Here is a 17,123-nt window from a genome sequence, read left to right on the forward strand (position 1 = left end):
ATGGCTGAATAATATTCCATTGTATGGATATAACATATTTCACCCATTCATTAACTGATGGACATTTGGGTTGTTTGCACCTTTTGGCTATTACGAATAATGCTGTTAGAAACATTCATGTACAGGTTTTTGTGTGGATATGTTTTCAATTCTCTTCAGGAGTGGAATTGCTGGGTCAAATGGCAACTCTGTGTAATTGTTTGAGGAACTGCCAGACTGCAGCTGTACCATTTTACATTCCCACCAGCAGTGTGTGAAGCTTTCAATTTCTCCACATCCTCGTCAACATTTTTTCATCTTTTTTTTCCCTTCTCCTCTCCAAAGCCCCCCAGTACATCGTATCTTCTTGGTTGTAGGTCCCTCTGGCTGTGCTATGTGGGATGCCACCTCATCATGGCCTGATGAGCAGTGCCATGTTTGTGCCCAGGATCCAAACCAGTGAAGCTCTGGACCACCAAAGTGGGGCGTGTGAACTTACCCACTTGGCCATGGGACGGCTCCTGATATATTTCTTTTGTGTTTTTTAGATTGGCCTGAGCTAATATGTTGCTGATCTTCTTTTTTCCTTCTTCTTCTTCTCCCCAAAGCCCCTGAGGACATAGTGGTATATTCTAGTTGTAGGTCCTTCTGGTTGTGCTATGCGGGACGCCACCTCAGCACGGCTTGATGAGTGGTGCCATATCCAGGCCCAGGATTCGAACCAGCAAAACCCTGGGCGGCTGAAGTGGAGCACACGAACTTAACCACTTGGCCATGGGGCCCACTCCCCTCGACATTTTTTTGATTATAGCCATCCTAGTGGGTGTGAAGTAGTATCTCATTGTGGTTTTGATTTGCATTTCCTTAATGATTAGTGATGCTGAGCATCTTTTTTTGTGTTTATTGACCATTCGTATATCTTCTTTGGATAAATGTCTATTCAGATCTTTTGACCATTTAAAAAACTGGGTTGTCTTTTTATTCTTGAGCAGTAAGGTTTTTTATATTCTGGATACAAGTTCTTATCTGATATATTATTTGCAAATATTTTCTCCCTTTCTGTGGGTTGGTATACTTTTTCTCATCCTTTTATTTTTTAACCTATGTCTTTAAGTCAATCTTATTTACTTTTTAATCTTTTTAAAGATTTCATTTTTAAATTATTTTCAATGCAAGGGTCTCTTTTAATTGGTGATTTTAATTCACTTAACACCATTTTCCACATGGTTGAATGCAGTGGGTAACCTGTCAGCTCATTTTTCTCCCTGGCATCTCCCTCCTGCTCTCTTGCCCTCTTGCTCCAATCCAGACTGAATACTGTAGTCCTGCTGCAAAGCTGTTATCCTGCCACTAGGTTGGGATGGTGCCCTGATCGCTGGTATCTCTTGTCTTCCTTGATTTACTCCCTTATATCTTGTGAAGTACATCCTCTAGTAGCCTTTTGAAAAGCTGCATAGAAAGTCAAGTTTGAAATCTTGTATGTCTGAAATGTTTTAACTTCACGCTCAAGGGCAGTTTGTCTGCTCATAGAATTATAGGTTGAAAAGCAATTAGCTCCTGAAATCCAAATCTTTTTTATTTCCTCACTTCAGCCAATGAGCTTGGTTAGCAATGGATACTCTGTGAGAAATTTGGTCCAAATAAATTTGGTTCCTGAGTTTCAGAGAGCAAGTAGGAAATGTTCACTTAGCAAGGGACGTCTCAAACAATTTATTGTAATCTATCTGCTTCATGAGTTTGGAGAGTATCATAAATTCAGACAGCAGGAACCTGTCCTCAGGACTCTGAAGGCATTGACCCGTTCTTTGTCGTCCAGGCTTGCTAACAGGGAGTCTAATGCAGATGTTATTCTTGTTCCTAAGTGTTTTTTCCTCCTCTTTGGAAACTTTTAAGATTTTTTTCTTTATTCTTGAAGTTCTAAAACTTCACCGTGCTATGCCCTGGTGGGGCTCTTTTTAATTTATTACATTTGACACTCTGTTGCACCAATCTGAAGTTCTGGGAAGGCTTCTTACGTTCTTTCACTTTAATAATCCCTCTCCCCCTTTAAAAATTTTTTTCACTTTGTTAAACTATTAGTCTGCTGTTAGACCCCTATACTTACCTTCTGTGGCTTTTATCTTTTCTCTGTCCCTTTTGAGTTCTACTTTCAGAGATATTTCTTCACCTGCATCTTCTAACTCTATTACTTCTGAATTTTGAATATTTTAAAAACTATAGTTCAGATAACTTCTGTTTCATTTCCTGTTGTTTTATAAATGCAATTATCTCCAAAAGTCTTTTTCTTTTTTTGGTGAGGAAGATTGGCCCTGAGCTAACATCTGTTGCCAATCTTCCTCTTTTTTTTTCTTTTCTCTCCAAAGCCCCAGTACATGGTTGTATATACTAGTTGTATGTCCTTCTATTTCTTCTATGTGGGACACCACCACAGCATGGCTTGATCAGCCATATGTAGATCTGTGCCCAGTATCCAAACCAGCAAACCCCAGTCCGCTGAAGCAGAGGATGTAAACTTAACCACTACACCATGGGGCCGGCCCCCTCCAAAAGTCTTTTTAACCAGCTTTTTCCACTTACAACATACTCAGCATTGTCTCATACCCAAAATGTGAAACCCAAAAAGTGAAAACATGGCTTTTCACTTTTACATGATGCTCCATCAAAATATCAAAATGTACCAAAGATTTTAAGCAGGATGAGGCATTACCAAATCTGTGTTTTCGATGTTTAGCCTAGAAGAGGTGGGAAGAAGGAATTGGAGCAGATTACAGACTGTAATCTGGGTGAGAAATGTTCAAAGTCTGATCTAAGGCAGCAGTGGTGGGGTAAACACCAAAGGACAGCTGGCAGATCTTGGGAGGAGGAATGGCACAGGACTTGGCAATTGACTGATTAGGAGAAAAGAGAAAAGTCCAGAATTACCCTTAGGTTTACGGTTTGGAGAGCAGCAAGAACAGCTGAATTTCTCCAAATAAGAATTATATATTTTGAATACGTCTAACAGTGACTTACCTATTGTTTAATCTCAAGTGAGTTAGACTAGAGCAGAGCTTAAATGTAAGTTGCAATGTTCTAGAGAAAAATAAAAATTTCCCCCAGTGTTACAGGCTCAGAGATAAGTCATTAACATTTAAAGAGAAATGGAAAAGGTTCTAAAGTAACTTCTGTGTTTTTCATGACAATATCTCTAATTTAAAAGATTAAAAAATTTTACAAATATTTTTATCTATAAGAAGATATTTTAATTTTGTTTTTTGGTGAGGAAGATTGGTCCTGGGCTAATATCTGTTGCCAATCTTCCTCTTTTTGCTTGAGGAAGATTGTCCTGAGCTAACATCTGTGCCCATCTTCCTCTGTTTTGTATGTGGGATGCCACCAAGCATGGCTTGATTAGCAGTGTGTAGGTCTGCACTCAGGATCTGAACCTGCAAACCCCAGGCCGGCCCCAATATTTTTTTTTTTGAGGAAGATTAGCCCTGAGCTAACATCTGCTGCCAATCCTTCTCTTTTTGCTAAGGAAGACTGGCCCTGAGCTAACATCTGTGCCCATCCTCCTCTTATTTTATATGTGGGACACCTGCTGCAGCATGCAGCCCCAATATTTTTATTTTTAATTAAGCATAATAAAAGACACTAAGCTTTCAGAGAGATTAACTTTTAATTAAGATTCTTCGGAGAAATATTTAAGAGGAAGGATGAAAAATTAGCAGTAAACAAAAATTCAAGTTTAAAATTATGGATGAAACACTATGGAAGAAAATCTTCTCACAAAATATTTAGGCATTTGAAATAAAAATAGTCATTCTGCTATTATAAATACTTTCATTTTGTATATTCACTTTGAGTCTCAAAATGAATTTTGCACGATAATTTCCTTTTCATCAGTGAAACACCTGTTTACTGTTTAACCAACAACATTAAAGTATAGATGCAAATATTTACTAAATATATTTTTCCTAAATAGATGCAAATCACTTTATTTCTAAATAAGTTTAATTCTATTTAGACTCATTAGAACATTTACATTTAAATGCTCCAATGTAATCTATGAGTATTAAGGAAGCAGGAGCTCTTCAAGTGAAAAAAAGTCTGACTTCGTTTTATAAATAATGAAGATGATTTAAATGTAAAAAATTGAGCTTAAAAAAACGTAGCCCAAACCACCTGTTTTTTTAAGTCACACCAGCCATCTACTTCTCAAAAGTCCTTACCAAAGCTATTTCTTTAAACCAGCATTTACTAGCTCAACAGATGGGTTTTAAAAATGAGGAATGTAATTTTACTTTCAACTCACTGATTATATACTCAACTGGCGGCTTTTTAAAAAAATAATTTTAGACTAGATGACGACCTGAATTAAACCATTCTCAACATTTTTCCAGGACTGTTTGCTAACTGGCTTATTTTTACATATGAGCTTTAAACATGTCTATGACAGGTAGTACATAAAAATAATTACTTGCAACTATGAAACTACCCAGTCAACTCCCAATGTACCATCACTGCTTTTTCCTTCTCTTATAAGAATCGTTGCTGTGAACGCGAACTCGCTGGTACACAGAGGAGGCTACTTTCATGCTGTCTTTCTTTGTGAATGTCTTCTCTATTGCTCCAGGTTTCCAAAGTAACAACTGTGCATCTTCTCCTCCAGTTAGCAAGGAATCATCTTGCAAATTCCAACAGAAAGAACGGACTGTAGCGGCATGCCCTCCCGGCAGGCTGGTCACATGGGTCAATCCTGATGTGGTACAGCTCATTAAGTGAATAATTCCTGTGTTTGTTCCTCCAACAACAAACAATTTGTCCATCTTTTCATGATACAGGCCACCAATCAAATAGTCCAAAGTACCTTCTTTCATGTGAATTACTTCTCTGACATCCTGGATGTTCAAACGTGTAATTGGTTCATCAGTATCAAGATGATTAAGATCCCACCAACAAAATCCTTCATCATGTGTCATGCAGTAAATCTGTTTATAATCTTTCCCAGACCAACCAATATAACTTACTGATGAAACTGAGTTACATGTTGTAACCAGTGCATCTTCTTCATTATCAACACTAATATCAAATACATTTACCAGACCATCAGTTGACCCTGAGACTACCATGTTGGGATTGCTGGGGTGGAAACATACTTGAGTGATATCATCACTATGTGTCTCTGAATATGCACCAAGTGGATCTTTAGTACTAGACAAATCCTGAGAATTAATTCTTGCATCCCAAAACACCAACAAGGCGTCATCATCAACTTTTTCTGTACCAGCACAAATGACATGATTATTACAGTTGATATCAAAACTAATAAAAATATTGGAAGGGTACCCCTTGAACAGCTGGACAGGTTTTTCACTGGCTACTCGAGCATCCCAACATTTCACAGTGCCATCAGTGCATGATGAGTATACACTGTCACAAGAATTTGCAAATTTGACTCCATTAAGAAGTCCAGGATATCCACTAAATTCTCGTAGTATGTTTAACCTTTCTTTATCATATATTCTGATTGATCCATTAGAACATAAAACAGCAACCAAGCTTCCCTTTTCTGCTTGTGCAGTCTTGGATGTGTCTATGCCAAGCAGATAAGTAGGCTCTTTAGTCCCCGAGGAACGTCTAACAATGTTCAGATTAGCAAACTGCTCCTCAATCTTCTCCATAGCAGGAGTGGCATTCAAGGGAATAACAATCTGTAATAAAAATACAAAAATTAAAATTAAACTCAAACCTTGTCTAAAATTGTAATTAAACCATGAATATTTCCCTCTGAGGGCCGGCACAAAACAATCAAAGTAAAATCTATTCTAGCAATTTAATCATCTCCCTACCATGATGTAACCAAAATTCAGTTGCCTCTTTCTAATTCAGTCATTCTTGAATACCCAATCTACCATATATACGTTACGCCAGCAAGAGATTTAAAAACATGTATGTACACTGCTCAGCAATTCCTTTTAGCTCAACCCAAATAATGGTCCTACTCATCCAACTTATAGTTCTCAGCATTAGCCAGGATCTCCAATTTGGAATCATCTCCTGGCCCCAGCTGCCTTTTACAACTTTAGAATCTAAACATAGATGTGTAGGCAGAAAAATGGTCCCCCAAAGATGTCCATGCCTTAACCCCTGTAACCCGTGAATATGTTAGGCTACGTGGCAAAAAGGAATTGAGGTTGCAGACAGAATTAAGGTTGCTAATCAGTTGACCTTAAAACAGGGAGATTATTCTGGATTATCTAGGTGGGCCCAATGTAATCACTAGTGTCTTTAAAAGTAGAAGGTAGAAGATAAGAGTCAGAGGGAGATGTTACTACGGAAAAAAGGCCCGGAGAGATACGTTGCTGGTTTGGGTGAAGGAGGTCAGTAAGTGAGTGGCCCCGAGAAACTGGACAAGGCAAAGAAACATCCTCACTTAGAGCCCCCAAAAGGAAGTGCAGCCCTGTGAACACTGTGATGTTGGCCCAGGGAGACACATTTTGGACTTCCGACCTTCAGAACTCTAAGATAATAAATTTGTGTTGTTTCGAGCCACCAAATTGGTAGTAATTTGTTACAGCAGCAATAGGAAACTAACACCATGGAGGTTCCCAGTATGGATTCTGGAGAAGCGCTTCTCAGGCAGTGGCAGCTTGTCAATGGTGGAGCTGGAATTGGAACCCAGGCATTCTGGCTTCAGAGACTGTGCTCGTAACTACCACACGAGATTGCCCTTAATGGTAGGCTGTATGCAGAACAAGTTCAAGGGCAGAAAAATATGCATGCCTAGTGACTTTATCACAAATTTTTCTATCTTGCTTTCACCAACGAATATTCTGGCCTGCCTCACAAGTCACATTTTCATTCTTAAGATGAAATGCTTTTTATTTCTGTTGCTTTAGTGATGGCTTTTTAAGTGTCTGTCTTTTCATCTTTAAACAAGGAGAAATGAATACTAACCCAGGAGTTGTTAGAAGGATTAACTGAAATAATGTGTTTAGCACATTTGGCATATCATAATACATAATCAACGGATGTTACATAAAAATTACCAGTGTTACCACTACCAACACCACTAACACCACACGGGGGAGAATTTGGATATATCAGAGTGGCTCCAAACACAATTTAACCAATGGGCAAAAAATACTAAGTTAGATTTGGGTTTAAAAGAGGAACAAGCATCCTCTCCAACTTTTAATTTTGAATATTTAAAAACTTATAAAAAGTTGAAAGAATAGTACAATGGATACACACACATATAGCCTTTCACCTCCTAGGTCCACTGTTAACTTATTTGCTTTCTATTTCTAGAAACACACAGAAGCACACATTATTTTTGCATGAACTATTTGTCTGCAGACAAACTATCACTTCATTCCTAAATATTTTGGCATAGAGCACCTCCCTAATCTTTTGTTTGCATGACATTGAATTTTTTTAAAAAGTCCAGGCCAGTTTTCTCACAAAATGTCCCATATTCTGGATTTTTCTAATTGTTTCCTCATGATTAGATTGCAGTTTAACATTTCTGGCAGGGATACCATTTAGGTGATGCTGGGTACTTCTTACTGTGTCACACCCAGGGGGCACATAACACCACATCTGATCACTTGCCTAAGGCAGTAACTGCCAGATCTCTCCATTTTAAAGGTGCTTTCCGGGGCTGGCCAGTGGCACAGCGCTTAAGTGCACACCTTCCACTTCAGCGTCCCAGGGTTCACCAGTTCAGATCACTGGTGTGGACATGGCACCGCTTGGCAAGCCATGCTGTGGCAGGCGTCCCACATATAAAGTGGAGGAAGATGGGCATGGATGTTAGCTCAGGGCCAGTCTTCCTCAGCGAAAAGAGGAGGATTGGCAGCAGTTAGCTCAGGACTAATCTTCCTCAAAAAAAAAATTTAAAAAGGTACTTTCCTTCCTTTGTAGTTAGTAAGTAATCACGAGATGATACATTGAGACTATATGAATATCCTACTCTCCAACAGCCTTTCATGCAAAGATTTTAGCGCATGTGGATTATCTTTACCTGAATCAGTGATTATACAGGGATTTGCAAAACAGTCATCTTCTACCTTAACTAACATGCTTCTATAAAGAAGAGCTTTTTCCTTTTTCTCTCTGAGTATCATTAAGAAATTATGATTTTTAAAAGTTGTGTTATAATCCTTCACTTTGTAGCTCTCGTCGGCGCTCAAATTGCCCCCACCTCAGCCATTGAGAAACTCTCCAAGCCAGCTTCTGTGTCCTTTTGATCTGACTCCATTAGTCTGTAAGCCCTACATGGAAAAACCCTAAGAATAAGATAAGTCTGAAAATGGTGAGTTTCCTTCAACATAAGTATTCAGAGACTAAATGACCACTTATAGTTATGCCGTGGTAGTCACCTCCACAGCATAATTGTTGGTTTGCTGAGCAGATGGACTAAAATGGCCTTCTTTCCTTCAACGTGCCATGCTTGCTTCTGCCTCAGGACTGGAGCAATAGCTGTTTCTCTACCTGGAATACCTGCCCTACATTTTTTCACGAGTAATTCGTTCCTGTTATTCAGGTCTCAGTATGTCACCTCCCTGGAGAGACCCTCTCCGATCAACCAACCTGAAGTAGCCTGTCACTATCGTAGTGCCTGTTTTATTAATTTAAAAATGCTTAATTAGGAACTATTTCTTTCTTTCTTTTTTTTTTTTTTTAAGGAAGATTAGCCCTGAGCTAACTGCTGCCAATCCTCCTCTTTTTGCTGAGGAAGAATGGCCCTGAGCTAACATCCATGCCCATCCTCCTCTACTTTATATGTGGGACGCCTGCCACAGCATGGCTTGCCAAGCGGTGCCATGTCCGCACCCGGGATCCGAACCAGTGAACCCCGGGCCGCCAAAGCGGAATGTGCACACTTAACTGCTGTGCCACCAGGCCGCCCCAGAACTATTTCAAATGTACCAGGTGTAGAAAAAGTATAAGAGACACCCAAATACATACTACCTAGATTTAACAGATGTCAACATTTTGCCATATTTGCTTCAGTTTTTTAATTTAAAGAAATGAAACATTATGGACACAACTACTATGATCAAGAATTTGTAATAATGGAATCACATTTATATGTATCTTCTTTGCAATTTGCCCTTTTAACTCAGTATTTTTTAAAAGCCTTATTTCACTGTTGAACTTATTACCTGACTCTTTCTTGCTTATTTATCAGTAAATAGTTGTTGAATAAGTGAATGAATAATTGATTACACTTTCACACATTAAGCGCTGAAGAGTTCTAGAAGAACGAGAATAAACCTAAGAGGATATCGCATGTGTCTGTATCTTTGCAGGAGCTCTGTTCATGGAAATGGTAAAATAATGGCATTCTTTAACAGTACTTTCAATAAAGCACAAAAAGGAAATACAGAGAAAGATTTTCTATTTGTGAAGAAAAACATTATTGAACATAATTTTTTAGCCCAAGCTATTAAAATATCTCCTAAAACATGTATTTACTTAAGAGTATACTGCTTCTACACTCCAAGGAACAAACTCTCTTTCGTTCTACATAGAAACAGCTGCTTACTTTTGAAATATTCAAAGTGTTAATATGAGGTTAGGAAGGCAACAATTCTTTGCTACTAGTTCACATTGACCTCTGCATATGAAAAAGCAGGCTGATGACAATTTAAACAATAAGGTTTACTGCAGCTTTTGAGCTAATAGTAATTCATAGGACTACGGCTGCGCACTGCTGCACCCAGGCAGGATGGCAGTACTGGACTCCTGCCCTCCGCTACGTTGCCTGCAGAGTCTGTTTCAGATGGAACAGTCACCTGCGAGGCCATCATTCGAAGGATTCCGGGGATTGACGAGGCAGGCAGAGTGGGCCCCAGATGGAATGCTACAGCAAACTAACACTTCAAGACCGTAGCAATGGTAACAACTGCAATGGCTGTCCACGTGCCGCACTGTTGAAATGTAGTGCACTACTTCAGAAAAAAGAAAGAACAAGCAAAGACGACAGACAGATATTAGAGGTAAAGCAGGCATATCCCACAAGACTCAAGCTATAGAGCTTATATTCATCCGCAGATACAAACAGTAAAATAGTTTAAGCTCTTATGGGGAAACATGAGAACCTCTAGCTTACATTTTAACACATTAATATGCAAGTGAGTCATATTTGCAATATAAGCGTCCAAGGCTATTGAGTGAATCCTTAACTTTACATACTAACAAATCATTCCAAAATGATGAATGCACTCTTCTATTGCTATGTATAGCCCCCATCTGAGTTTTCTTTGCACGATCTACTGGCCAGTCCTCCAAAGAAGCCATAGTTCTCTTTTCTTCTCCCTCTGCACTCTCACAGGGTAACCTCTTCACATTCATGTTTTCAAGCGCCACCTGTATGCAAATAATCTCATCTCTCTATTTACAAATCCCTATTTCCACCTGTCTACTAGCCAGTTCTCCTTGAACATGTCCCACTACACCCCAAAACAAAACTGATTATTTATGCTTCCCTTCTCCCCAACCAAGCCTTTCCCTTAAAAACAAAACAACGCACCCTTCTCAATCTTCTCCATCTTCGTCAGTGGTATTGGCACCAGGACAACACTCTGATCTACCCAGTTATCTAAGCCAGACCCTCTAGAAAATATGCAACTCTCCTACTCAGGGCTCTCATCCAATCAATTTCCAAATCCTACTTCTGGACTGCAGGCTACTTAGGGAAGTGTTAGATTAAACGTATTTCTGTAGATGAAAACAATATTGTCACTTTATATGGTTCAAGCTAACACAAACATATGAAGAAAGCAAGTAAAATTAACCATCATTTTTATCTTTTCTCTGTTTGTTTCTGTTAGATGCATAAAAGGAAGCTTAGTTAGTATTCTAGATCTCAATAGGCTAGTGAGAAATGAGGATGTGGAGTGAACCTTTCTTATATCAATATACATACACACACACACACACAAATGAAAAGGGACGCAAACAGAGAGGGACAGAAAAGAGGACTAAAGCAAGGAGTAGAGAGGAGAAAAGACGGATGAGGATAAGCCAAAAGAGAACAGCAGAGAAAAGAGAAACAAATGGATAAAAGAAAGGGGAGTTGCTGCCACCAACTCTTGAATCGTACACAGGTGAAACACTGTGTCCTTAATTCCCAACACCAAGCTGAGACAAGGAAAAGAGGTCCAGACAAAGGAAGTTTAGTAAAGTCTAAAACTATGATAGTTTGCTTGACTATAAAGAATTTTTCTTCATTTATAAAAAATTCCTTATCATTGAGTTAGAGGACGTAGCAGGCCATCATAACCAATTTAAATATGGGCCTACCTGTGCTGAGGCAGAACAACTCCTACCACCTCCTCGTGACCCACTCAGTACAGAACAGGAAAAGGCAGAACCCCAGCAGTGCCCTGGCACTCAGCCGCCACTGCTGTTGTGGTTCTTACTGGGATACAGAATCCTCACGTCTGAAATAATGCAGCAGCTGGAAGACGTTTACAAAGACACCCCAAAACAAACACTTTAGGATAGGCTTCAAAGGGCTGAGAATATTCAATTCCTGACGAAGTGCCATCTTGCAACACATTCGATGGGAACTGCTGACTAATCTCTTATCTGAATACTTGTCCCTAGATAATTAAGAGGTGATTACTTAAGAAGAAAATCCCTAAACATAAGTATGAATTCCACTTGTGGCTTTTGCTTTAATAAAATTTAAGTCATTTTTATCAATGGAAATATTATTTCATGTTATTTCCTATTAAAATTAACCCAATCAAATGTTCTTTCTATATATAAAGTACATCCTAAACACATCTAGCTGCGATTAGGTATTGCTTTTACTTCTGAACTGGCTAATAAGCGTGAATATGAAATCTGAAGGACAGCCTAGGTTACATAATTCCATAATGGAAGAGGAAGTAGGTTTTTCCCATTTAAACAAGAGAGAAAAAAAGTATTAAAAGAAAATAGCATACATTTTACATCTATTTAGAAGCTATTGATTACAAAACGCACTATACTAAAAGACTCTTGCATATTATTTTGTATGAAATCAGAAATGAACAGTATCTTGAGAAATAAATGTATTTCTATCTTTCAGGTATGAATGTTCATCATACTTGAAAGATGTGACAGCATGAGCATCATATACTGTTACATTTTTACTACTGAGGAGTAACAAGTGTATTTGCAGTATATGTTGGATAAAGGACTAGTTCCCTTTTGAGACAATTTATCAGACTTAGGTCAGAAAAACCTAATTCCCCACAGCTGAAACTTAATATTGTCCAATGACTATAAGGAACTAGCTATGACTGTGAAATGCAAAGGCCCAGCAAATGTTCCAAATGTAGGAAGCAGCTTAATGGGAAAAGTCATTCAGGAATGGGCTCTAATAACTTCACAATCCACGCCTATAATTTAACTACAATAATGCTACCATATCTATCAAATTGGGCTAGGATAATTGAGCCTCACGGAGAAGAAAATAATCATAATTGGAGTTTAACAAAAGCTAGGTGATGTGCTAGAAACTTACATCTAGTTTTTTTATCCTAATCATTTAACCCTAGGAGACAGGTATTATTATCCTCATTTTACAGAGGAAATTGAAGCTCAGAGAGGAGTCACTTGCCAATGCTCTCATAGCTACTGTGGGGAGGGTACAGGGGGGAGTCTGGTTTGAAAGCCAAGTTGTAACTTCAAAACCTGTGAACCTGTGTTCACTCTAATACTATGCTATTGCTCTTCTATGTAAATACTGAAGTATTAGTGTCAACTTTAATTAAGGAATATGCCAATTAGGCTTTGAGGAGGGGAATTACATGTTCATTCTACATACAAGCAGAGGAGAAAGAAAGGAAGCAGGATGATTGAAAAACACACACCAACCTAGAAAAAGGGTACAGTAAGCATCCATCACTTACCCTGTATTTTTTGTGTCCCACTTTTCTTTTTTTTTTTAACTTTTTGTTATGGAATTTGCATGGAGTAGAGAAGAGTAAAAGATACCCCCATGAGCCCATCTTCCAGCACGAACAATGACATTCCTCAAAAATTATTATGAGGCACAGAGAGGTCAGTTATACATCATACTTTATTTGAAGGGCAGTTAAGAAACCCCAGTGGACAGTATGACGGAACTCTTCCAACTCGTCCCCTCTCCCTCCTCCACGTGGCATCAACACGGTTTCAGGACTTGCCCTCAGCTCCAGGGGCGATCCTGATCAGCCTAAACCAGTCAGAGTAATCCCTTCACTTTTAACCCCCCAGTAATTGGTTCAGAAAGCTTACATTTTTGCCAATCTATGCATGTATTCCCCTCCCAACTATAATTTGTTAAGATGCGGAACACTGATTCTAAAGCCAACTCAATCCAACTGATGGAAAGAACTTTTATTTTTTATGAGATTTGACATTTTCTGACTGTTTAAGTCAGTTTGCAGTAGAGTTTTTGTTAATACAGCCTGAACCACCCTAAGTAGGAGTAATCAAATAAAGTCTTGAGGATATCACCAAGTACTGACTTAATGTAAGGGGCTCCTACAAAGAAAGACTGAGAGGGCATACTTTAAAAAGTCAAATTGCATTCACATTAAAGACAGACTTTGACCTTTTGTTCCCTTTAGAATATTCTATCTTTTCCCCTCCCCACCATTTCAGTTGTGTTTGTTCAAAAATAATAAGGAAAAAACAAGATAAAACTTAATATAAAACTCCATCTGGTAGGTTCCTGTATATATTTTTAAATGTATTTATATTGTTGAATATCTAAAATAATCACATGGTTCAAAATTCAAAAGGTTCCAAAACTAATGTCTTGGAATATTTCTGTCTTTTTTTTTTTTTAAAGATTTTATTTTTTTCCTTTTTCTCCCCAAAGCCCCCTGGTACATAGTTGTATATTCTTCGTTGTGGGTCCTTTTAGTTGTGGCATGTGGGACGCTGCCTCAGTGTGGTTTGATGAGCAGTGCCATGTCCGCGCCCAGGATTCGAGCCAACGAAACACTGGGCCGCCTGCAGCAGAGCGCTTGAACTTAACCACTCGGCCACAGGGCCAGCCCCGGAATATTTCTGTCTTCAAGCCCCTCTCCTCTCCCAGGAGGCAACAAATGTTACCAGTTTCTTATGAATACTTTCAGAGATTGTCAAGTTGGAAATAATGCAATGAAGCATTTTCAGCTTATCAAAAATCTGTCAGTGTAGTACAATAAAAAAAGGAATAGGTTTAAGATTCAAACTTCCCAATTCAAGCCCTTGTTCTACCACAAATTAGCAAGTCATCATTGCACAAATTACCTGACCCTCTAAGCCTCAGCTGCCTCATCTTTAAAACGGCGATAACAATTGACACACTCAATACTGAGTGCCTATTATGGCCAAGTACTATGCTAAATGCTGAAGACTCCGCTGAAAAACGTACTTGCTGTGTTCAAGAAGTTGGGAGATAAACCAGTAAACGATTACAATATACAGCGATAGGTCCAAGGAGAGAGGTAATCAAAGATGATACAGGAACAAAGAGCAGAAGTATGTAGAGCACACAATTCTTGGCATAAAGAAAATAAGCAATATTAATTTATTTTCTTTCTACTGAGTTTTCATTTGATTTACCTTATTATATTTTAATTTCATTTCACATTCACATTTTTAAAACTACAATTCTTACAGCTTTTAAAAAATGTAAGCAGTCTCAGTTACTTTTATATTAAAACTTTAAAAAAATGAATGCATACAAAATTTCTTGAACACAAATATCAAACAGCTCTTAAACCTGAATAAACCGTTGACATACTAAATTGAGTTGGTGCCTTTTAAGATTTTGTTTTTCATTTTATAATGAAAAGTATACTTCTAAAGAACAAATGAACTTCAACATGTTTTAGACGATGGTAAGAGTTTCACTGCCTTAAGTTCAAAATGAACTTCTCCAAGATTCTTATGTTTTAGTTAGGTATCAATAAAAAATGCTTAAGGTTTAAATTATTAAAAATACCCTCTGAGCTCCTTGGACAAATGGCTGATTCTAAGTCTGGGGCAGGGAAATACAAGATGAGCCGGGGACATCAAATAGTGCCAGAAAGTAAAGAAGTGCTTAAAAAAACACACCACAGGAGACAAGATCTCCGAATGGTCACCCCAGACCAATCTGAGCAACAAAATAACAATAATATTGGATTATAACCCAAAGAATAAAACAAATAATCATGAGTCCATACTGATAAAAATAAGAGACTAAATAAGTAAATAAATGAGGGTGAGGGGACATACCTTCCTTAAAGAAGAATTCTAAGTAATATAAGCAAATACAGTCCTTCCAGGAGATGGAGCTTAATTCTCCTTCCCTTGAGTATAGACTGGACTTAATTACTTACTTCCAAAGAACAGAGTATGAAAAGAGAAAAGATAGTAACTTCAAGTAGAGAAATTCAGAAGATACCACCTAACCAACTGATCAAGGTTAACATCATCCGTGATAAGTCTTGTTGATGTCACTTGCCCCATGGTGTGATGTGATGAGAAAGATACTTCACTTCTGTGTTATTCTTCCCCTAAATCCATAACGCCAGTTTAATCATGAGAAAACCTCAGATAAACTCAAATTGAGGCACATTCTACAAATACCTGGCTAGTATTCTTCAAAAGTTTCAAGGTCACAAAAACCAGGCAAAGTCTGAAAGACTGTCACAGATTGGGGATATGATGACCAAATGCAACGTGGTATCCGTGATTAGATTCTTGACCAGACAAAGGATATTGGTGGTAAAACCAGTGAAATCCAAGTAAACTCTATAGTTCAGTTAATAGTATTATGCCAATGTTAATTTCTTAGTTTTGACAAATGTTTTATGGTTACATTAACATTAGGGAAGCTAGGTGAAGGGTAAATAGAAACTGCACTATCTTTGCAACTTTTCTATAAACGTAACATTATTCCAAAATAGTTTTTTTTTAAAAATGCCCCTTGATACATATCATGGATGTTTGGAGGTTCCAGACAGAAAGGATTTCAGTTACGTACACACCAGGAACGCTCCTATGTTGAAACTCTACGTCAATCTCAATGCCAGACCTGGGATGTCTCAGGCCAGTCACGGACCCCACCACCAAACCCTGCTCTAGTCACCTTTCTAATCTGTTTTTCATTATAAACTAGAAATTATACAGCAGAGCTCAACACAATCTCCTTCCCCTTACCAACAACACCCCTTTCCCTGAAGCAGTTCTGAGGAAGATAAAAATAAAATCTTGAGGATTCTTACTAATATGCCCAAATTTGAAGGGAAGACAATGCAGGGGATAGGTAGGCGACCTCACAAAAACCCTCAAAAGTAAACACTCCTTCTTCCTGCAGGAGCTCAGCAAAGGCAAGGAGGGCTGCTAGGGGCTACTGCACTTCTACGGTCTCCACGCTAAGTTTGGGAAATGAGAAGCAGCCCATAGGAGTGGGATACACCTCGGATTTGGGTCAGGACATTTCATGGGATCTCAGAAAGGAAAAGAGAGTCCAGGTCCCCCAGCAAGAAGTGCCTCAGCCCCAACATGTGATGAGTTTTTGCCAGCAGAAGTGAAGCATGTCATATTTGGGCCAGGTGACCAAGAGGCAGTGTGTCTTCTTCACCTTCTCTCACCCACCTGCTGGCTGGATACAGAGGACCACCGGGCCCTACAGGATGGGTGAGCCATGAAATGAAAGGAGTCTGAGTCCCCCAGTCCTCACATGAGAGGCAATCTGCTGACCAGAAAGACCTACACCTGACTGTGCCCGTCCCTCAGTTGTACAGACAACTGAAACATGTAGTTTAAAAACCTCCAAAACAAGGATTCCAACCTCTTAATATCATTCATCTTTTCTTTGGGTTAAACTCAAAGGGAATGAATGTCTTACCCTAAAGAAACACCTGAATTTCAGTAATTTCTCTCATTTTATTTACTTTTCATTTATTAAATTCAAGTTAAATTAAACATAATACTATTTAGAGAAAATGTATAATCTACTATCCCACTTTACTAAAATTATTTCTATCCATGCATGCTTCTGTTCACTCTATCTGTATATATGCACAGAAAGGTCTCTGGAATAATGTTCATAAAATGCATTTCAAGTATCTAGAGTGTATGTGTGGGTGTGTGAGTGGAGGGGGTGTGTTATCTTCTTTCTAGTACTTATCGAT

The 17,123-nt window shown here is 38.5% G+C and overlaps 1 protein-coding gene across 13 annotated transcripts in view; it reads right to left on the reverse strand.

The window, feature by feature from the left end:
- Positions 1–17,123, reverse strand: part of WDR89 (WD repeat domain 89) — a 432,803-nt gene that overhangs the window by 390,392 nt on the left and 25,288 nt on the right. For 10 of the 13 annotated variants that reach the window (XR_011431848.1, XR_011431849.1, XM_005605228.4 and 7 more), the window contains one exon: positions 3,619–5,672. The exons of 1 other annotated variant lie outside the window; for it this stretch is intronic. Coding sequence is in view for 8 of the 12 variants with exons in the window: in XM_005605228.4 (XP_005605285.1) it covers positions 4,479–5,672 (1,194 nt within the window). In the remaining 4 variants the exon portion in view is untranslated. Of the gene's footprint in view, positions 1–3,618; positions 5,673–9,764; positions 9,918–17,123 lie in introns of those variants that run through there. 2 more of the 13 variants (XM_023627869.2, XR_011431850.1) reach the window with 2 other exon arrangements.

This window comes from Equus caballus, chromosome 24 (assembly GCF_041296265.1).
Source record: "Equus caballus isolate H_3958 breed thoroughbred chromosome 24, TB-T2T, whole genome shotgun sequence".
NCBI classification, from domain to species: domain Eukaryota; kingdom Metazoa; phylum Chordata; class Mammalia; order Perissodactyla; family Equidae; genus Equus; species Equus caballus.